The 22775-nt window shown below is 42.2% G+C and overlaps 1 protein-coding gene across 1 annotated transcript; it reads right to left on the bottom strand.

Moving 5' to 3' along the window:
- Nucleotides 1–10364: 10364 nt before the first annotated feature.
- On the bottom strand, nucleotides 10365–18355 carry LOC311518884 (uncharacterized protein; the record flags this gene model as incomplete). Its single annotated transcript, XM_084624948.1, has 5 exons — nucleotides 10365–10439; nucleotides 12868–12939; nucleotides 14079–14150; nucleotides 15201–15817; nucleotides 18067–18355. The coding sequence occupies 5 exons, from the start codon at nucleotides 18353–18355 to the stop codon at nucleotides 10365–10367; spliced, it is 1125 nt and encodes a 374-aa protein (XP_084481074.1).
- Nucleotides 18356–22775: the final 4420 nt, after the last annotated feature.

Genomic DNA, 22775 nt, shown 5'->3' with positions numbered 1-22775 from the left:
TTATCCTTTTTATGTTTTTTTAAAATAAATCTAGCTACATATGAAAATGAAATATCATTTTGAAACAAAAAGTGAAAATGTTTCACTTTGAAAATGTCAAAATGAAACGTTCTGGCTTTTTCAGAATTTTTTTTCTTTCTTTTTTCGCCAGAACTATTAACCAAATTCAGCCCAAATTGGCAAATGGTTTTGGTCAGCCTGAAACTGCATTTTTATTGGTGAATAAACTGTGCATCCAAAAAAAACTTCACCCAACTCTAGCCCTAATATATTTATTTCCAAAACAATAAAAGCATGTGTGAAGAGAGGGTGTTTGGTGAGAACAACAGGATTATGATGAATGCTAGGATTGTTAACGCTTCAGGTCAAGGGCTGTATCTTTTCAGTGTTTGCACAGCACCCAACACAATGGGTCACAATCCTCATGGGGCTTTTGGGTGCTACCAGAATAAAAGTATTTACTACTACCACTAAGTGTAGAGGAACAGTTGAGTGTCTGCACACTCATAATAAAGGGGAAAAAGAAATATCCAGCCTGAAGTCAGTTATTCACCTTATACTTCAAGTGATTTAATTTTCAACCAATTTTTGAAGAGTAATTTTACATAGGATTTATCAGAACAAACAAATGCTCCATCACACCCAGTATCTAACACCAGCAAGGCCCTAGTGCTTCAGAAGAAGGTGAAAGAATTCCCCTAGAGTGTCACTTGGGGAATAAGCTGCCTGTTACCATGCTAGTTCTAAATACAGACAAAGGTACATGGGATAGGACTGTTGTAAAGATGAAGACCTTAAAAGCCTTGAGAGCTTCTGCCCCCTACTGCACTGTAGGAAGATTTCTGCTGGCATATAGAGGCTGTAAAGAGCCATCAAGAGATCAGGGAAGAGATGCCCCAGCACAGATACAACACAGGGCTATTATAGGAGACATCTGCACTGTAGCTGGAGGTGTAATTTATTGGCAAATAAACCGTTCATCCAAAAAATGTCACCCAGCTCTAGCTGGGTGTAATTTCCAGCTCGGGTAGATATACATGTGCTAGCTTTGATCAAACTAACACGCTAAAAATAGTAACATGGCCGCTGCCACAGGGCAGCAGCTTGGATTACCTGTCCGAGTACTTTTCTAGGGTCTTGGATGGGATTGTTCTCCGGTGGCTAGCACATGTCGACACTGCCTGCCTAGCTGAAGCTACCCTGCTATTTTTAGCGCAGTAGCTCCGTCAAAACTAGCGCATACAGGAGATTACTCCTCCAGCTCCAGTGTAGATATACCCATGGATGGCCCTACAGTGGTCACCTCACAGTCAATAGTCAAGGGAACGTAACAGGACAACTCTCTAACGCCCACCACTCCCGCAATTCTGGTTTTCATTGCAGGCCACAGCCACATTAGAGCAGCCACCTGGACTGCCTCAGTTATGCTGTGGATTGTTCCAACTCCTTGAGTAGCCCTGAATCAGAACAACACAAACATTGCTTAAAATCACCTTCTCTAGGACTATGTTTTCTCCTTGCTTTGCCTCCTTTAGATGCAGCATAGAATCTGATCCTTTGATTTGATCTCCGAATGCACCTTTATACATTTCCCTGAACGTTACTAGTCACTTTCTATAACTCTTCTACTAATGCCCCCAAATACCTTCTTATCCCAAATAGCTTGTCTGCCAGTTTGTATTAAAGATAACTTTATCCCTGCTGTTAGTAGCCCTGGAAAGTAAGAATGCATTTTTGTATGTATGTGTGTCCTGTTCCACACACTAAATTAGGCAATTTCAACTGGTATAACAAAAAAAATCTCTGAAGAATTGCCATTTTATTTAGCATCTAATGACCATTCTTTGAACAAACTATTAAATGATACACTTCTACCTCTTCATATATTTGTGGAAATAGAGTTCTAATAAATTCTGAGCCTCTTGGTCTACATTATTTCATAACACAAAGAGCATTTTTGTAGAATCCGTTTTTAAAAACATTTATCTTCAAATTTGTAAATGAATGGCATAATGTTTCTAATTTTATTAGAAGTCTTCAATAGACTATAGACCGGGGCTGTAATTTATCAATAAGGTACAGTGAGTCTGCTATATCTGTAATTCCCATCTCCATCTTTAAAGATACAAGATATAAGCTGAAGTAAACTGCTCCTACAACTTCAGTGAAATCAAGAAATGCTTGTATGTCACTTTAAAAAGCAATGTGGGCATACAAGTGAACCTGATTGGCTCTTTAAATGGATCAGGATCTTGATTAACTGGTAATGGATCCTCAAACCTTAAGTATGCAAACTGGGGAAAGATGCTTAAGTTTTAACTATTTTTAAAATAAATTACACAGATTGTCAATACTATCCAAATATACAGTATATTCCAATTAAACAATTTACCTCACATTGCCTTGGCTGATCTCTGACTGTATTTTCAGTAAAAAAAAAAAAAAAAAAAATTCAGATTTGTTATGCACTGGAAAGAAAATTCAGATGAAATTACAAGCTCCTGTTTCTTCTGTTTAGTTGAGTCTTCCTAATCCTTTTTTATATAATATTGCTTTCAATCTGAGATAGGACAGGAGAGAGCAGCTGGATATTACTGACCCATGAGTCTTGGCTGAGATGAGAGTTTCAACCCCAACTTATCCTAAAAACATCCTTACCTCTTCACCTAAAATAAAGAAAATACTAACCCCATTAAACAGACAGCAGAAGTCTTTGGATTGTAGTGGGGGTCATTATAGAGGAGGCCCTCTTTTAGGCCCCAATCCTGCCCAAATGCATGTGCTGAACCTTATAGTCTGTCTGTTCTGTGCATATGGTCACTGAGTGGTGAGCGTGCTCTGAAGCATGTGCTCATTTGGAACAGAATTAAACCCTTTACTACTTGTCAGCAGGAGTTTGAATCCCTTCTGTGAAAATAGATGCAGATCAACTGAAAGGATTTTAGCAAACCATAGGAGTTACTGTACTGCAGAGACAGGCAACTATAAGGTATTAGAGGGCCACAAAATCCACTAACATTATTTGGTGGAGGGACGTACTTGGGGAGGGTGAGTGAGCCCGCCCCGCGCTCACCTGGCAGCAGTGGCTCCTGTCCTACGGTGCTGGTCCCGGCTCCTGCTCCAACCTGTGGGCTGTCACCATCCTAACATCACGCACATGTCTGCACACAGGCAGGGCCTTCCCCCCGGGATGCAACACCCTGCCATCTCCCTGGCCCTGGCACTGCTGGGCCACCTGCCCAAAGCTGGGCAGTGGACGGTGAGAGAATACCATCTGGTTGGATGCAGCCCATACCTGCCATACAGGATCACACCTCAGTCCATGGATCCAGTGTCCTCTCTCTGATACTGAAGAAAGCTCACTCTCCACTAGCACTGCTGTCAGAGTGGCTACTGCTTGCTCTTTAGCATTGTTTCCTTGTGCTGTCTTGTCTGTCAGTCTGAGCCACCTGTTGTCTCTTGTCTTATAGATTGTAAGCTATACTGTGCATTTGAAAATCTCTTCCTAAATTCTCCCAGCAGCCCTGTGAGCTAGGGAAGTACATATTATTATCCCCATTTTGCAGATGGGGAAACTAAGACACAGAACATGTTTTTCTGGGAGTTGCATCCTGAGTACTTTGCATTCAGGGGTGGACCATGTCCTGTTCAAATTCACGTGGATCAATGGAACTGAGATCAGGGGACCAACCCTAGTGAGAGAATTTAGTGCTCAAGAAAGGTATAGGTTTAAGAAGCCCTAGACAGTGAAATCACCTATCCACAGAATACGTATCTACCAGAAGTAAAAGCTTCCTTATGCTGCCTTTCCAAAGTCCTTCCACCCTGACCTGGAAGGAGAATCTCTGGAGAGAATGATATTCATTCCCCAGGCCCATTCAGTTAGCCTCTGTAGATAAGGTTACTAAAGAATGCCAAATGTGGTAGTAGCTTCTGTGATGTGGACAACTGTCTAGCTAAATGAGACAAGGGTGGGACAGGCACACTCATTCTATGTAACAAAAGGCCTAACAGCTACCGTGGTGGTAACAAATTTGAGTCATTACTGACCTGGGCTGAATGCAAACCAGTGACATTGAGCTATAATCAGTCCTTGGTACACAGGTACAATAGACTTGCACCCACTTATTCCAGGGATAAATTGGTTCCCTAGAGATGGAAGGTTTTCCGTCCCTTTTATTAGTGCCACTGTTGGAAAAATTAACCGAGTTCTGTAAAACTTTTCCTTCACTTTCTGCACAATTTTTGTGAAAACTTGCCAGGTGTTTTAAAGCAAATTCACTCAGAACACATATGAAAATGTGAATACATTGAATACATAAGTTTAAATCATATGCATTTTTAAATGAAAATTAATCTTTAGTTCACCAATTCCTGTTTTTTTATAAGAGTGAGATGGGGCAAGGTGTTTCTTGAAATAACATCTTGAATCCTGCAAAAAATATTGTAAATACCTAAACTCTATGGAGACAAAGTTCTTTCCAATCTGCCTTCCCCGCATCTTCATATTGAAGCCTCAGGCTATGCTCCAGATGAACACATCAGTTTTTAATTTCTTCGGATGGTAAAAGTGTTCTTCTGATGCTCAATCACCACTGTAGAAATTCTAAGAAATAATTCATACATTTTTATGATTATATGAAGACATCTCTTTACACTAATAAATGCTGAGTTTCTTTGGTCCTTACAGAGTTTTGGAAAAATGAACCATTTCTAAACACACTGATGAAGATCTGATTTTACCTCACAATTTAACATATTCACTGCCACTCGGCAGCGCTTAATAGATTATATAGTGATTTGGAGCAAAATTCACTCTCCTTAAGCCTTAAAAAGAGTGATACATAAACTTTGTGCTGGTTCTCTGCCTGTGGGTTAATTTTGCCTTTTATGACTGGAAAAATTTGAGAAATCTCTCTCCTTGAGTCTTCCTAAAAGCCCACAAAGAGAACAATGGTGGAGGATATCTAAACCAGCAGATTTTCAGGATCTGGTCTTCCACTTGTGCAACAGAAAATTGACAGCAAAAGTAAATGCAGGTGTCAAGGTTCCTTCCCTACTCTGAACTCTAGGGTACAGATGTGGGGACCTACATGAAAGATCCCCTAAGTTTATTCTTACCAGCTTAGGTTAAAAACTTCCTCAAAGTACAAACTTTGCCTTGTCCTTGAACCCTATGCTGCCACCACCAAGCATGTTAAACAAAGAACAGGGAAAGAGCCCACTTGGAGACATTTTCCCCCAAAAATATCCCCCCAAGCCCTACACCCCCTTTCCTGGGGAACACTTGATAAAAATCCTCACCAATTTGTACAGGTGAACACAGACCCAAGCCCTTGGATCTTAAGAACAATGAAAAAGCAATCAGGTTCCTAAAAGAAGACCTTTAATTAAAGAAAAAGAATCACCTCTGTAAAAATCAGGATGGTAAATACCTTACAGGGTAATCAGATTCAAAACATAGAGAATCCTCTAGGCAAAACCTTAAGTTACAAAAAGACACAAAAACTGGAATATACATTCCATTCAGCACAGCTATTTTACCAGCCATTAAACAAAAGAAATCTAACACATTTCTAGCTAGATTACTTACTAACTTTTTACAGGAGTTCTGAGCTGCATTCCTGATCTGTTCCCAGCAAAAGCATCACACAGACAGACAGACTCTTTGTTCCCCCACCCCTCCAGCTTTGAAAGTATCTTGTCTCCTCATTGGTCATTTTGGTCAGGTGCCAGTGAGGTTATCTTAACCCTTTACAGGTGAAAGGGTTTTGCCTCTGGCCAGGAGGGATTTTATAGCACTGAGGACAGAAAGGTAATTACCCTTCCCTTCATATTTATGATAGCAGGTGTAATTGAGATCACTTTGATACCTAAAGTACCAAATTGTATACTGGCTTTTCCCCAATAGCTGTAGATATATGTGTACCATACTGAACAATGTTTTTCATTCTTTTATACTTCTACTACTTTCATTATCATAATGTTGCATTGTATATTTATTGACTGAGGCCCAAATCTTTCAAGGCATTTAGGCTTCATTGCACTCATCATTGCAATGCCTAACTGATTTAAGAGCCTGTGTCCAATTTTCAAAAGGGATTTTTGCACTTAGAAGTCTAAATCCCATTGACAGTTGATGGAATTTAGACTCCTAAGTGCCTAAATGCCTTTTGAAAATGAGACTTAGACTTAAGTTCTGTTTGCTCTGAGATATGGTGATCATGAATGAACAGAGCTGCGCAGGAAATGGGTGTCCTGTCCCATGACAATTTTTGAGATAAAAAAAACTTCCTGTCCCAAATCAGGAAGAAAGTTGAAATCTTGAAAGTGTTTGTGAATCACAAATCTGAAAAGAAATATTAGCTTGGTTCATTCATTTTGATAATTTCAAAATATGAGGTTTTTATTTTGACCGTTTAAAATATAACTGCAATTAGTTTAAATTTCAAGCAGAAAGTCATTTCAAACTGAGAAAATGAAACTTTTTGTTTAGAGAATACTGAAATGAAATGTTCTGACAATTTTGAAAAAAAAAATCCAAAAAAATAGTCAAGTCCCTGACTCTATTCAAATTCAACAAACCGGCATTTTCTGACAAAAAACTGCTTCATCACAAAATTCCTGACCAGGTCTACTTAGAATGAGTCAGAGTTGCAGAATCAGGCACTTAGTTGAAAACTGTGTTTCAAAGTATGTTTCTTTTCAGTCAGCCAACCTTCCTTAAGCTTAGTAAGCCGAAAACTTAGGTGGCTATAAATGCCACTTCTACTATTGTTCTTTGCTGCTGCTCCTAATTCACAGTAAGTTGTACAAGTACTAGTTACTGTTTTCATTCCTAAAAATGACTTTCATGAGCTCTCTTTGATAGACACAAGGTAGTACGGAGGCATGCTACACACATAGATCTAAACTGGCAGAAGAGTTGCATAATACCACGTGGCTTGGTTTGACAAATGGTACGTTTTCATGTCGATGTTTTGTAGCTCATAAGGACAAGATGTCAGAGTTAAAGGAACTCTTGACAGGGTTGGGGAATGTTCCACTTGGTACATAGCTGCTAATGTTCATCAGAGTGAGGGTCCATGCTGTGCACTTTATAAACGGAACGCCTTTACGTTTCAAAAAGTGTTGAGGCAAAGGGTTCCTGTGGCCTTTCACGTCATATTTCATGATGCAGCTAGTTATCCACACAAGAATGAACAATGAATCCATCCATATGAGTTTGGCAGAAAAACATGCTCATTTGGTCATACTCATTTTATTATTTTCAAAGGCCCAGAACATGGTCAAATCAAACCCAGTTTCTACTGGAATGCTCAAAAGTACCTCCCAAGGAGAGAGATAGCCAGGCCATATTTTAACTTTCAACTTCCAGCCATTTTATCTGGAAAGCTGTTCAAAAATGAATACAAAGATGTTTTTTGTAATTGGAAAAGTATACGTTTTTAAATTTCCTCATACTCACAAATGACTGAACTGTTTTTGCTCAAAATTTCCAGAAAAGGTCACTGTCAGCTAGAGACCATATATGTAGAATTTGAACCTAAATAGTGAAAGTTTCAGAAAGTGCTGAATGAAAACTGGAAGTTAAAATGGCAACCATTATACAGCCCTGGCAGTTTTTGTCATTCCCAGTCTCACAAACCTGGCAATTATTAGAGTGATCTTGATGAAGCTGATAATGTAAATCTTGTTTCTTTACCATGATAAAAACTATTCCAAATTGCCAAAACACACCTTGATCTCAAGAGCACTTTCCATTCACCATCACGTTGTCACAGCTTATCAACTGGCAAATTCCTTTGCTAGCGAAAAATCCTAGCAGCAGCTAGGGAAACTGACATCACTGTAGGTCTATTTCCTCCCCACCCATACTCCCTGGCTCACTGGGGTCTGTTACATTTTAGCAACATCGTGCCAAAGCAGATCAAGGCTTTGGCACCAAAAAATAATTCTGGGAAGTATGTGGATCAACAAGCCCATCATGAGTCATGTTGATTTATATTCACTATGTGTTTGTTTTTGCTAGCTAGTAGGTTAGAAAGAATGCTGACAGGCTGCAGTACATCTATCAATGTATTAAACTACCACAACGATAAGCCCAGGACCCTCAATATAATTCAGCATTTCAGCTGGGATATTGACAAAATCTTTATTAAGTCACCAAAATCTGTCTTTTATTGTATCATTTAACTAAAAAGTATATATTTGTTGTTTGGGATCGGGTGTTAATTCCAACAAGGCATACATTCCAAGTTGCCATATTAAAACAGAGGCTTTAGAGAAATAACAAATTACAAGTGGCTCAAGTCTATCTAATAAATCTTTTTGAGTATTTCAAAGCTAATTTTCATTAATGTTCCAGTATTATTCAAGCTTTCACATACTGGCTGAAAGATTTCATATCATTAGCATGTGGGATGAACTAGATTAACAGCTGATCTTCTGAGGAAGAAAATGATCACAACTTCATTTTGTTCCTTTATTTCAAATGAATGTTATTAGTTACTATTTTCATGGATTTCATTAAAGTGGGTGATGACAAGGAAACTTCCATCTGCAGTACTTGAGACACAATGGATGTATTGGAACTTTTATTATGTGCCACAGAGTTATTGTTGTGTTTAATGACTGCATTAACACTGGCAAGCCATATTTATTTCATTCTTCAATAATCAGCTACTGTACAATAATCAAGTCACGTACACCTTATGTACAATGACTCATAAGATAGTCTCTCATACTTAGGGTGGCGCATATGCTGACTAAGTCAGAGATTCTATCCTGTATAGGTTCCTATACCATGCTTATCACCATAATATCGGAGTACCTATGAGTAGTGCATTAAGTGACGTGATTAATATTTGTCACGTTTATTCTCTCCCCGGGGGAGAGGTATGTGCCATGGAGTATCGTGCTTTGGGAGGGTGGTTTTTCATTGCTTTGGTGGTTGGGGAGGAGGATTGTTTGTTTAGCGGTTTTTTGGGGGTGGGGGGTGTTATACATGTTGCTATGTATTTATGTCAGAGGAGGCAGGTCAAAGAAATTTGCCTTGCATTTGAAGCAGAAGGTGGTGAGGTTTTTGATGGTCCTTAGCTCCTGAGAGAGTTCATACTACTGTCTCTGGTTGGGCCCTAAGGAATTTCCATCTCCTCACAGTCCATTGTGAGCCTCGATGATTAGACCCGAGATCATCAACTTGATTCAATATTCTTTGGAAAGCCAAGATAGAGAACAGAGGACTTGTCTGATGTGTTTGCAGTAGCCAGTGTTGCCAAGGAGCAACACTGCAGCATTCTCTACTAGCTGGCATTTTCCACATGCTAAAATGCTTCATGCCCTGCTATATGGTATTGATATAGTTGAATCAAGAAATGAGAAAGGTATGAATAACTGAAGCCAGGTCATTGTCCACGAGGTTGGGATGGAGTCTCCTAACCAACAAGAGATAATAGAAAATGTTACTCATGGATGCTATGTGACAGGTTAGCGTCGGTGAGAAACCAAGAGTACACCTAAACTGCAGACCAAATTGGCCAAGCATAGGCATGTACCTTGACCCAAAGGAGACTTCATCATGGCTATAGACTCATCAGAATGTTTTCCTCTTCCCCACAGCATCAACCTGTCTTGTTTAGGTTCAGCTTCATCCAGCTGTGCTTCATCCTTGAGCTGATCTTGTCAAGGCACTGGGCCATCTTGGTGGTACTAGTATACTTGTTTGTGGGAGGGATAGGTAGAGCTGTGTGTCATTTGTACGTTGCTTGTACCCTTTGCAAAGCAGTTGGCACCAATAAATGCTTGATGCTGTTGTCTCAGATTTGTATAAAAGTGTGTATCATCACACCATTATTACTGCTTATTTCCCACAATGCTAGGCACCTTATGGAAGATGGACATAATTTATATGCAACAAAAAAACACCTACAGCAACAGGTGGGGGAAACAGGAGGTTGGGCAAGTGCAAGTTACTAGATTAAAAATCACACACACTATTATTATATTACATGTCTCCCCTTCATTTACCCACCTCCTACCTTCCTTCACTCGCCAATGCATTATTCTCATTCCACTTGGCAACCCCAGACAGGTCACATCCTGTGAGCACTGCACTCCTACTTTGGCCAGTCATCCCCTCCTCTCAGCCCCCAGCCCTCCACAACACATGCTTTCACTGGCCTAGAAAGGCCCATAGAATTGGAGTTACTAAGCTAATGTTTGCTATAAAACTGTGAGCTAGTCTTCGTGGTGAGTACATTATAGCAGGGTTGCAAATCCCAGTCAAATCCAGTCAGATTGCACTTGTCCTCTATCACATTATCAAAGTCAAAATAGGTCTGCCATCCCTCACCACCTCCACTTCAGCTGTTCTCCTTTGCTACCATTTTGCTGGGCAGTCTGAAATTCACTTTTGTTGGTTTCAAATACTGAGTACCCTGTGAAGGGAAAACACCTAAAATGAAAGAACTTTTCCACTGCTTGGTTAAGCCTCCTATAAAGCCCGGTGCCACATCAATATTAATTTTGGCTACTGCAGAGAGCATATAAATAAAACTAAAAACAATTTAATGGTAATTTATTTAAATTAATTGGATAGACATGCATATTAATGTTTTCATTTTCCTTTCAGATATTTTTGGTAGATGGCAAAAAGCAAACAGGAAAACATCTGTTCCAGGTGAAGGATACACACAAAACCTAGATACAGGGCTATTGAATAAATGCTGACGGATACTCTAACATTCCTTTACAAGCAATGGTTATGCATCTTAATAGTGTAAATATAAAAGGGCCTTTGTTACTGAGTAGTTACGCTGATCAAAATTAAATGTAATTTAATACAAAAGAGACTCTGGGAGGACCAGATTGTGCTCTCAGTAATGCTGGTGTAAATCTATTGGTTTCAGTGGAGTTACTCCAGATCACTGCTACCAAAATCAGAATTTGGTTTTAAAGGGGACACTGATCTAAGTTCTGCATTAAGAACTAAGTGCCATGCAAGTAAAGGTAGAGAAATCCATACGCTACAAATTATCCATTATTTTTACAAACTCTAGGTGACTTTCCATAGTCACGTTTCCAGAACTATGAATGAAAACTTTGCCCAGAACTTGGTATTAATCTCTGGAGGATCAGATATTAAGGGAAGGTTTGTGGGAAGATTTGCCAATCACATGTTTGCAAATCAAATGAACACAGGAGTGTGTACAGTATTTCAGAAGTAGCCTTTAGTCTACCTCTGAAAAATGTGCCACAAATGTGACAATGTTTCAACCAATTCTTCTTAAATAATGCATTTTTTCTTGTTAATAAATTATATTCTAACTACTCCAGTTGACTGATTATCTGTGTTTGCTAACATGCTTTTGCAAATGAATAATGCCCTAATCCTTTCTTTTAGAGCTTTTAATCATCTTGTATGTCACAGATGAGAGTGATCTGTTACAAGGCTGCTTTCCATGGACAGCACTTTCTCAGCTGTATAATATTGTTACAATGAGAGACTATTTCCATAAACATCTAAGGAATTTATCAGCAAACAAAACACTTTCATTTGACAGACACTCCTTCATTTCCATCTGAATTTCCCCATAAAGCTCCATCTTTTTTCCTATTTCCACTGCTGCTGCTAACTAATGCAGTGAAAGCTATTATTCTTATATGAGTTTACTAGTGTTAGGAATACATGTGTAAGATATTACATGCATAAGATATTAATGGCAACTGGAGATTAACCAAGTAGATACACAGCTTTGAGTACTGGCAATGAACAATTTACTTACCTTCTGGGAAGGGAGTCAGACAAATAATTTTTAATGGGATTCCTAGCTTCAAGACTGTGTGGAGATGAAAGAGTGGAATCTCATGCAGGATTAAAAACTTACATTGGACAGGGAACTTCAGCCAACAGAGAAGTAAACTTTGAGACTAATTAATGCAGGGATCATCAAAGTATCTAGTAGCAACATAGTGAGCAACACTCACTTCCTTTTTGATATACAAAGCTAGCCCCCACGGCTGTTGTGGTAAAATGTAGAAACATCTCACAGCTAGCATCTGAGCTACCTCTCTCTCTCTCTCTCTCTCGAGTTCTCTGACTTTGAGAGAAACTCCCATGTAGAAAAATATTGAAAACTTGACAGAATTGGTCAGGTTGCATCTTTTTGCTCCCCTCTTGCATGGATACTAGCTTTTTAAAACGTGGTGTCAAGATCATATAATCATGCCTGGATTCCCATTCTTATCTACCCCATTCCATTGAAAATAACATTCTGTTAAAGAACCAAATTATTCTGAAAATCTTTCTGAAATTGATTGCTTGGCTGATTTTTTCCAAAAGCATCGGTGGAACAGATTGGTAGACCATCCCCCCCAACCCCCCGGTGCTTTTAAGATTCTTAGGTTACAAGCACAAAACTTGATTCTCCTCTCACATATAGCAGCATTATTCCATTGACATCAATGGAATTTACATTGGCATTAGTAAAGAGCGAATCAGGCCCACGTATTTTGGGGAAAAAAAAATAGTCCTCCCAAAAGTGATAGGATGAACGCTCTCAAGTATGTCTCTGTAACTTTAAAGTTTGGCCTTTGTATTTATTGTAGTTAAAAAAAAAATCTAAAAAGGAATAAAATGGGAGCTGAAAAGCCTGGATTATTGTTATAGATTTCTGCTCCTTATCAGGTTTTATTTGGTTTGTGCTCATGGCTTTACTCTCTCTCTCTCTCTCTCTGCAATGCTTTTCTACCCAAGAGGTCTTTCCTGCAAATAAAATGAATTATTACTGTAGGTCTTAGCAAGGGAATATTAAACCCATATTAATGATACCATCCAAGGCAGTGACTGACTGACAAATTCCGTACCTGGCCTTTTAAATATGGAAGCAGATCAAAAAGAATATCATTTTTGATATCCAGCAATTCACTGCTACCAGACTGCATTGTAAGAATCAATATCATTAAAAGATTATTTCTCAGACTGGTGAACAGTAATTGACAAAACCCACATTTCAAGCAGGAGACTCCCATAAAGCTCTTTTCTTCTACGGTCCAGACTGGGTATAGTTTAAATACATGAGAAAATGGTTTATATATCAATTTCTCCCACTCCCTTCTTGTCTTTGGGCATCCCCATAGCCATCCACACTCTAGTTCAGCTGTGTAACAGGGCGTAGCAGGGCCCCCTTTGAACCTGCCTCTGCTCCAAACACCGTTTAGTGTCTGTCTACACTTGGAGAGTTACAGCACCGCTCAGAGAGCGCAGAAGGGAAACCGCTGTTGTGTGTTCACACTGTCAGCTGCCTGCACAATAGCGTGTTCACACTTGTGGCACTTGCAGCGGTATTCAGAGTGGTGCACTCTGGGCAGCTATCCCACAGAGCATCTCTTCCTCTTCTGCCGCTAAGGGCTCTGGGAAGGCGGAGGGGGTCATGGGGCATCCTGGGTCCTGTCCCAATGCCCCGGGATGCATTGCTTCACATCCCAGCAATCCCTGTGCTTCCGTCCGCATTTGGCGCCATCTTTCAATGGTTTGTGTACTGCGCGCTCTGCTCTGCCTCTTCGGTCCGCAGGAATGGATCCCGCACTGTTGACCAATATGCTGCTCGCTCTCACAAACACATCATGAGTAGCAGTGGAGTTATTCCTTAAACTATAAAGGCAAGAGGAGCGTGACATTGATCTTGCCACGCATAGTAGCTACGACACGAGATTGCTTGTGGCATTCACAGAGATGCTAACCACAGTGGAACGCTACTTGTGGGCTTGGGAAACAAGCACTGAATGGTGGGATCGCATCATCATGCACGTCTAGGATGACAAGCAGTGGATGCAGAACTTTCAGATGAGGAAAGCCACATTCACGGGACAGTGTGATGAGCTCGCCCCAGCCCTGCGGCGCAAGGACATGAGAATGAGAGCTACCCCACCGTTGGAGAAGCGTGTGGCAATTGCACCGTGGAAGCTGGCTACTCCAGACTGCTACCGATCAGTAACTAACCAGTTCAGAGTGGGAAAGTCGACGGTTGGACTCGTGTTGATGGAAGTGTGCAGGGACTGACTGACAAATTCCGTACCTGGCCTTTTAAATATGGAAGCAGATCAAAAAGAATATCATTTTTGATATCCAGCAATTCGCTGCTACCAGACTGCATTGTAAGAATCAATATCATTAAAAGATTATTTCTCAGACTGGTGAACAGTAATTGACAAAACCCACATTTCAAGCAGGAGACTCCCATTATTATATCCTACTCTGAAAGACCGTGACTCTGGGCAACATGCATGACATTGTAGATGGCTTTGCACAAATGGGCTTCCCTAACTGCAGAGGGGCAATAGATGGCACCCATATTCCAATTGTGGCACTGGACCACCTAGTCACCAAGTACATTAATCATAAGAGATATTTCTTAATGGTTCTCCAGGCGCTTGTGGATCACCGTGAACGTTTCACAGACATTAACGCAGGCTGGTCTGGAAAGGTGCATGACGCACGCATCTTTCGGCACACTGGCCTGTCCAGGAAGCGGCAAGCAGGGACTTTCTTCCCAGACTAGATCACCACTGTAGAGGAAGTCAAAATACCCATTGTGATCCTGGGAGACCCTGCCTACCCCTTAATGCCGTGGCTTATGAAGCCAGACATGGGGCACCTTGACAGCAGCAAGGAGCGGTTCAACAACAGGCTGAGCAAGTGTAGAATGACTGTTGAGTGTACTTTTGGCCATTTAAAGGCCTGCTGACACTGCCTATATGGAAAGCTGGACCTTATTGATGACATTCCTATGCTTAAAGCCGCGTGCTGTACGCTCCATAATATTTGTGATGGCAAGGCTGAAAGCTTCACTCAGGGCTGGACCGCTGAGGCTCAGCGCCTGGAGGCTGAATTGGAACAGCCAGAGACCAGGGCTATTAGAGGAGCGCAACACAGGGCCATAAGGATCCGGGATACCTTGAGGCCGCAATTTGAAGCTGAAAGCCACTAATATTTGTTGCTATGCTTGGGAGTGCAGTGCTTGTAATGCCAGGAGATGATTGTGATTGGTGCAGATGATGCAATATGAACGTTTAAAATAATTGTCTGTTGCTTTGCAGGGCTCTGTTGGCTCTCAATTAATTGGATAAAGATTGCTTTCCAATCAACACAATTCTTGTATTAAAAAACAACAACTGGAGGAGAGAGTCAACCAAAAAACCACATAAGCACTGAGGGGAATGGGGGAAGGGAAGGGCCCAGGAGAAGGCGGGGTCTCAGGATGGTTAAAGATCTGTGTATGTCCAGGGATCATATCCAACCTTCTCCTCTGCAGTACAATGCAGCAGGTACTGTACTTCAGCACAGCCAAACTGCAGAGGGATGGGTGTTGAGTGCAGTGGGTACGGGGAGTCCGCAGTGCTGGTCTGTGAGGGGGAGGAGTGGAATGCTGCGGGTACAGACTGGAGCCAGGAGGTTGACAAGAGTGCGTTGGCGGTGTCTGGGGGGAGAATGGGAAAGAGTTTTGTGACAGGGGCTGCGGGGAAGGGCAGGCGTGGAGCTGCTCAGTTTGCAGAGCTTGTATTGCCTGGAGCATGTCTGCTTGGTGCTCCATAACATTTAAGAGCCGCTCCATGGCTTCATTCTGGCGTGCCGCGTTCTCCTTACGGTCCCTCTTCTCGCTGTCCCGCCACTCCTTCAATTCCTGTTTTTCGGCCGCGGAGTGCATCATGACATCACGCAGAAAGTCCTCTTTAGTTCTTCGTGGCCGCTTTCTAATTCTGCACAGCCGCTCAGCCAGCAATAACAAAGAGGGAGGCTGGGCTCCCAAGGTCATTTCTGTGAAGCCAAAATGCAACAGTTTACAGAAGCAGTATTGTTTGCAACACAGTGATTTAAAACACAGCTGCTATTCCCATACCTGTCACTAACTGGCTGACCCCAGGCAAGGACACATGAGCCACAAGACCTCCAAAAAGAAAAGGAGGACTTGTGGCACCTTAGAGACTAACCAATTTATTAGAGCATAAGCTTTCGTGAGCTACAGCTCACTTCCTCAGATGCATATCGTGGAAACTGCAGCAGGCTTTATATATACACAGAGAATATGAAACAATACCTATTCCCACCCCACTGTCCTGCTGGTAATAGCTTATCTAAAGTGATTTCCAGCACAAATCCAGGTTTTCTCACCCTCCACCCCCCCACACAAATTCACTCTCCTGCTGGTGATAGCCCATCCAAAGTGACAACTCTTTACACAATGTGCATGACAATCAAGCTGGGCTATTTCCTGCATAAATCCAGGTTCTCACATCCCCCCCACCCCCATACACACACAAACTCACTCTCCTGCTGGTAATAGCTCATCCAAACTGACCACTCTTCAAGTTAAAATCCAAGTTAAACCAGAACATCTGGGGGGGGGGGGTAGGAAAAAACAAGAGGAAACAGGCTACCTTGCATAATGACTTAGCCACTCCAAGTCTCTATTTAAGCCTAAATTAATAGTATCCAATTTGCAAATGAATTCCAATTCAGCAGTTTCTCGCTGGAGTCTGGATTTGAAGTTTTTTTGTTTTAAGATAGCGACCTTCATGTCTGTGATCGCGTGACCAGAGAGATTGAAGTGTTCTCCGACTGGTTTATGAATGTTACAATTCTTGACATCTGATTTGTGTCCATTTATTCTTTTACGTAGAGACTGTCCAGTTTGACCAATGTACATGGCAGAGGGGCATTGCTGGCACATGATGGCATATATCACATTGGTGGATGTGCAGGTGAACGAGCCTCTGATAGTGTGGCTGATGTTATTAGGCCCTGTGATGGTGTCTCCTGAATAGATATGTGGGCACAGTTGGCAACGGGCTTTGTTGCAAGGATAAGTTCCTGGGTTAGTGGTTCTGTTGTGTGGTATGTGGTTGTTGGTGAGTATTTGCTTCAGGTTGCGGGGCTGTCTGTAGGCAAGGACTGGCCTGTCTCCCAAGATTTGTGAGAGTGGCTAAGTCATTATGCAAGGTAGCCTGTTTCCTCTTGTTTTTTCCTACCCCCCCCCCCCAGATGTTCTGGTTTAACTTGGATTTTAACTTGAAGAGTGGTCAGTTTGGATGAGCTATTACCAGCAGGAGAGTGAGTTTGTGTGTGTATGGGGGTGGGGGGGATGTGAGAACCTGGATTTATGCAGGAAATAGCCCAGCTTGATTGTCATGCACATTGTGTAAAGAGTTGTCACTTTGGATGGGCTATCACCAGCAGGAGAGTGAATTTGTGTGGGGGGGTGGAGGGTGAGAAAACCTGGATTTGTGCTGGAAATCACTTTAGATAAGCTATTACCAGCAGGACAGTGGGGTGGGAATAGGTATTGTTTCATATTCTCTGTGTATATATAAAGCCTGCTGCAGTTTCCACGATATGCATCTGAGGAAGTGAGCTGTAGCTCACGAAAGCTTATGCTCTAATAAATTGGTTAGTCTCTAAGGTGCCACAAGTCCTCCTTTTCTTTTTGCGAATACAGACTAACACGGCTGCTACTCTAAGACCTCCAAAATGGTGAGTAGCCGCAGGGACAGAGTAAATCAGTGTTCCCAGACCCTACTGTACACCGGGCACGTGGCTCAGAGAGCCAGCACTGTAAAGGGGGCCTGATAATCATTCCTGTCCCCACATTTTCCACAAGCTGTGTTCATTATGGAAGATATCTCACTGCTAAGGGTGAACAGGGAATCAAGGGAGGGTCTTCTCCAAGACTGCAGCTTCTGCCCTGGCCCTTATGCGGCTTGCCTTTTTACCGCAATGGTCCTCTCCCCCAGCACCCCACCCCACCTCATGACAGCAGACTGGCGTGGGAAAGTTACCGTTAATGGGGCAAGAAACAAAGCCGCTCTGCCAAAGAACCCGTGGCAGCGGATTGCCCAGTATCCCCATGAGAGTTTCCTGGAGATCTCTGAGGCAGATTCCCATCAACAGCCTGGTCCGCCACTCAAACTAGGCATGTGGTGATACATGCATCACACAGACACAAGCCTGCTTTCTGCGACCCTCCTGCCCCCAACAACTCAGCGATTCCCCAAATCAAATCCACTTACCAGGGGCCTCTTCTCCTGTTTGCGCTTCACCAAGATCCAACAGCTGTGACTGGCTAGCCTCCTCCGGGGTAGAAAAGAGCTGCTGGCTGCATGCATCTCTAACCTCCAAGTCATCCTCTGCCTCTGGGTCCCCCTCCCCCTCCACATCCTGGTCCAAGATTTCCTCCTCCTGGCTCGGTCCACTCTCGACTGGCATGCGAGCCACCAAAGTATCCACAGTGGCCTTCTCAGTGGAGGTGGGGTCGTTACGGAGTATCATGTCCAGCTCTTTGTAGAACTGGCAGCTCATGGGTGCAGCACCAGAGCTGTGGTTTGCCTCCTGCGCTTTGTGGTAGGCGTTCTGCAGCTCCTTGACTTTGACCCTGCACTGCAGTGTGTCCTGGTAATGGCCCCTTTCTGTCATGCATCGTGAAATCTGTCCATAGGTATCATAATTCCTACGGCTGGAGCGCAGCTGGGACTGGACAGCCTCCTCTCCCCAAATGCTGATGAGATCCAGCAGCTCGGCATTGCTCCAAGCGGGGGATCGCCTGGTGCGTGGAACCGGCCTGGCCACCGGAAAAGATGCGCTGAGATCACTGCATGTGTCACTCTGCCCCCCTGACTTCCTTCCTCTGAGGCTTTAATGCAGCCCCAGGCTAACCAAGCTGGCGGCTGTTTCCCCTTTGCCAATCAGGCGCAGGTTTCTCTAGGCCGCTCCAATTGACCATCCTTAATGAGAGCTGGCCTGACAGAAGGCTGGCTCAGCAGTTTGTGTCCCGCACCCTGTCACAAGCTGGCATGAGGAAATTGACTCTTTGCTGACAACCATTATCAGCCACAGATCATTTTGTCCTCCTTACTTTTTATACTAAAATACAAATTTTGGTAAATTTCCGTGGGCCAAATCCTGAAATTCTTTATCCAGTTTTTACTCAGCCCTCATTTAGGCAAAACTTCCAGTTTTCCAGTCAGTCAGGAACCAAACTGCCCTAGATCTCTGAGGAGTATTCAGATATTGAGCCTTGGTGTGGTTCATTATGTTTATAGACATAAAGATTAAATTAAGTTCTTGTGCCACTTCTCCCCTGGTGAAAGTGCTTGGGTCAGACCCATTTCCAGTTCATAACTGCCAGCAATTTCCTTAACAACAAATTCAACACAAACAAACAAGATATCAGATTAAATAATTCTACATACCAATAAAGTTGGGAGATTATATTGTATCACAAAACCTTATTTTTTTAATTTTCCTTTTTAAAAATAAATGAAATATTTAAAACATAGAGCCAAATCCCCACACAGTCCTTTATTCAGGCAAAACTTTCCAGCTGTTGATTGGACTGCTACAACCTTCAGTGACTTTGTTATTTTATTTGAGTAGTCTCATTGGCTACCAACTAGGAGATATTCCAGTGTTAAAGCCAGGAACTGGCCATTAGAACTCGTGGGTTCTATTATTGAGTATACACTGAATTGCTGTGTGACCATGGTCCATTCTTTTACCTCTTTGTGCCTTAATTTGACCATCTAAACCAAATACTCTAACATCTAGCTCACAAAAATATTGGAAGTCTCATATTTGTAAAGGAATTTGTGATCCTTGTAAGAAAGATGCAACTATTTAAATGTGACATATCATAGGCATTAGATGTAATGAAAAGATGTAATACATTATCCAATCCATTCATCCGTTGTGCAGGATTATTACTCATTGGCTAAAGTCTCCATTAATTTTAATTTTATTTTATTGTATTTTACAATTTGGGTGCTGGATTTGGGATCGATGCCGAGCATTGTTACTCTTCTATTATACTTTTTCCATTCACTGATTATTGCTAAACAGAACCTCATTCATGGTCTCAATGATGCTGCTTCCCTTTACTTCCCCTGACCCCTCAGCATCTATTTACAAGAGACCAAACCATGTTTTTATTTCAGTGTTGCCAACATTTGCAATTTTATCACAAGTCTTGTGGTATTTGGCGCTTTTCCTAAAGCCCCAGATGCTGCTATCATTAATTTGTAAGAGAATTTCATCTTTTCTCTCTCTCTCTTTTTCTTTATTAAAGTAAGTACCTAACGCTCATGCTTGCAGAGAAAAGCTTTAAAATATGACGTGAGGTACACCCGAATTATTTGCTTTCTGGTTCATGCCTGTTATACTATTTTGTTTTCGGTTGTTATTTTGTTTGTTTGTTTTTTGCTGTGCTTGCTCAAAGTCTCTGAAATGATGCAAGAGCTAAACTATAATTAAATCTTTCCATCACATTATATTGACGTTGTCTAGTTTTGGGTGTGTCATAAATATAAAGGGAAGGGTAAACCCCTTTGAAATCCCTCCTGGCCAGGGGAAAGCTCCTCTCACCTGTAAAGGGTTAAGAAGCTAAAGGTAACCTCGCTGGCACCTGACCAAAATGACCAATGAGGAGACAAGATACTTTCAAAAGCTGGGAGGAGGGAGAGAAACAAAGGGTCGGGGTCTGTCTGTAGTCGTCTTGGCCGGGGACAGAACAGGAATGGAGTCTTAGAACTTTTAGTAAGTAATCTAGCTAGGTATGTGTTAGATTATGATTTCTTTAAATGGCTGAGAAAAGAATTGTGCTGAATAGAATAACTATTTCTGTCTGTGTATCTTTTTTGTAACTTAAGGTTTTGCCTAGAGGGGTTCTCTATGTTTTTGAATCTAATTACCCTGTAAGATATATACCATCCTGATTTTACAGGGGGGATTTCTTTATTTCTATTTACTTCTATTTTTTATTAAAAGTCTTCTTGTAAAACACTGAATGCTTTTTCATTGTTCTCAGATCCAAGGGTTTGGGTTTGTGGTCACCTATGCAAATTGGTGAGGCTTTTTATCCAACATTTCCCAGGAAAGGGGGGGTGCAAGTGTTGGGAGGATTGTTCATTGTTCTTAAGATCCAAGGGTCTGGGTCTGTAGTCACCTAGACAAATTGGTGAGGCTTTTTACCAAACCTTGTCCAGGAAGTGGGGTGCAAGGTTTTGGGAAGTATTTTGGGGGGAAGGACGCGTCCAAACAGCTCTTCCCCAGTAACCAGTATTAGTTTGGTGGTGGTAGCGGCCTGTCCAAGGTGTAATATTTTGTACCTTGGGGAAGTTTTGACCTAAGCTGGTAAAGATAAGCTTAGGAGGTTTTTCATGCAGGTCCCCACATCTGTACCCTAGAGTTCAGAGTGGGGGAGGAACCGTGACAGGGTGAAAATAAGAGATCAGCATTTGTTGCAATTCTTCTGACACTCACACAGAAATGCCCACAAGTCTTGAGAGAATACAATAGCTGACCTAAACTATTTCTACACACTAGGTCATTCAAACAGATTTCAAGGTATTTCTGACTATCATGTGACAGTCCTAAGTTAGCTTGATCTCTGGCTACACTTCGAGAAATGCCTTTCGTTTTACTGAGAATTTGCAGGGAACCTAGAGTATTTGCATATGCTGAATGCTTGTCCAGAGAGGTCTAGGATCTTTTCCAGCAGAAATGTACTTTGGAAGGGAGATTGCTTCAGCATATTTTACCACCACTGCACCCTATATGGACTGATTTGAACCAATACAACCAACTCAAATCACTATGCTGGTTTGTTCTCATGGTGAGCATTGCCTAGAGGTCAGGGGTTCAGGGCCTTCACACTGCAGAGGTGGGTTTTGGTAGGGGAACCCGGGCCCTCCCACTCCATCAGGCTCCAGCCCAGGGCCCTGTGTGGGTGACACAAGGATCTGACACCCAGGAGCATCTTAAGGCTGTGCTCCCTGGGGCACTTCTTGTCACTCAACTATTGTACAAAGATTGCAGTCTGTGGCAAGGAGGTGTGAAGGGGGTCAGCTCACTGCTGGGTGCCTCCTCATGGCCGTGCTTGGCATAGCAGCTCTCTCTTTCTCTCTCAGGGCAGCAGCTGCCTTCTCCTCCTGTGATTTAGCCCTCCAGCCAGGTCAGTTCCAAGTCTCTTTCCTGTTGGGGTAGTCCATAAACAACACAAAGGGAATTAACACAAACAAATTGAGTTCATATGGGAGACAGCAGGAAATGCCTCGCTCTCAGAGTATATCTAAAGCAGGTCCTCCCTTCCCTCAGTGAGGGACCTTCAGACAGTTGTTGCTGGGAGAGATCCTGCCTTCCCTCAGCCCTTTCCTCAGGAGCTGAGCATTGCAGTGCTGCTCTCTTCCCTGGTCTGCCACCAAAGTGAGCTGTTCTGCTCCCTTTGAACTCCCCCTCCAGTCTGTGTCTCTCGCAGGTCTGGCAAGGAGGTGCTGGCAGAGCAGCTCCTTAAGCCTTTCATGCCCCAATGCCAAACAGAGAGGTAAAATAACCTCTCTGCTCCTACTTCAGATTTCATTGTTTATGCTTCCAAGGATCCCAGTAGCCCTTTTGGCCACAGCATCGCATTAGGAAGTCATGTTCAGCTGATTATCCACCATGCCCCCCCCAAATCTTTGTTAGAGTCACAGCTTCCAAGGATACAGCCCTTCACCCTGTAAGCATGGCCTACAATTTTTTATTCCTAGATGTATACGTTTATATCATAAGCCCTTTGAGGCAGGATTCACAGCTTTATTTGCTATATAAAGCCCCATGCACATCTACAGCGCTTTAAACATAATGAATAATAGTGATGGTCAGATGAATAAAGCCCATTGCTTTTTCAGCAGAGCACTCATTACTATTACGAACCTAATGGAATCAATGGATTTCATACCCTTCCTGT

Source organism: Lepidochelys olivacea (assembly GCF_965140295.1).
Source record: "Lepidochelys olivacea isolate rLepOli2 genome assembly, chromosome: 3".
In the NCBI taxonomy this organism is placed as follows: Eukaryota; Metazoa; Chordata; order Testudines; family Cheloniidae; genus Lepidochelys; species Lepidochelys olivacea.
Note: the sequence above shows the minus strand (reverse complement) of the source record. Positions and strands in the feature narration are given on the sequence as shown.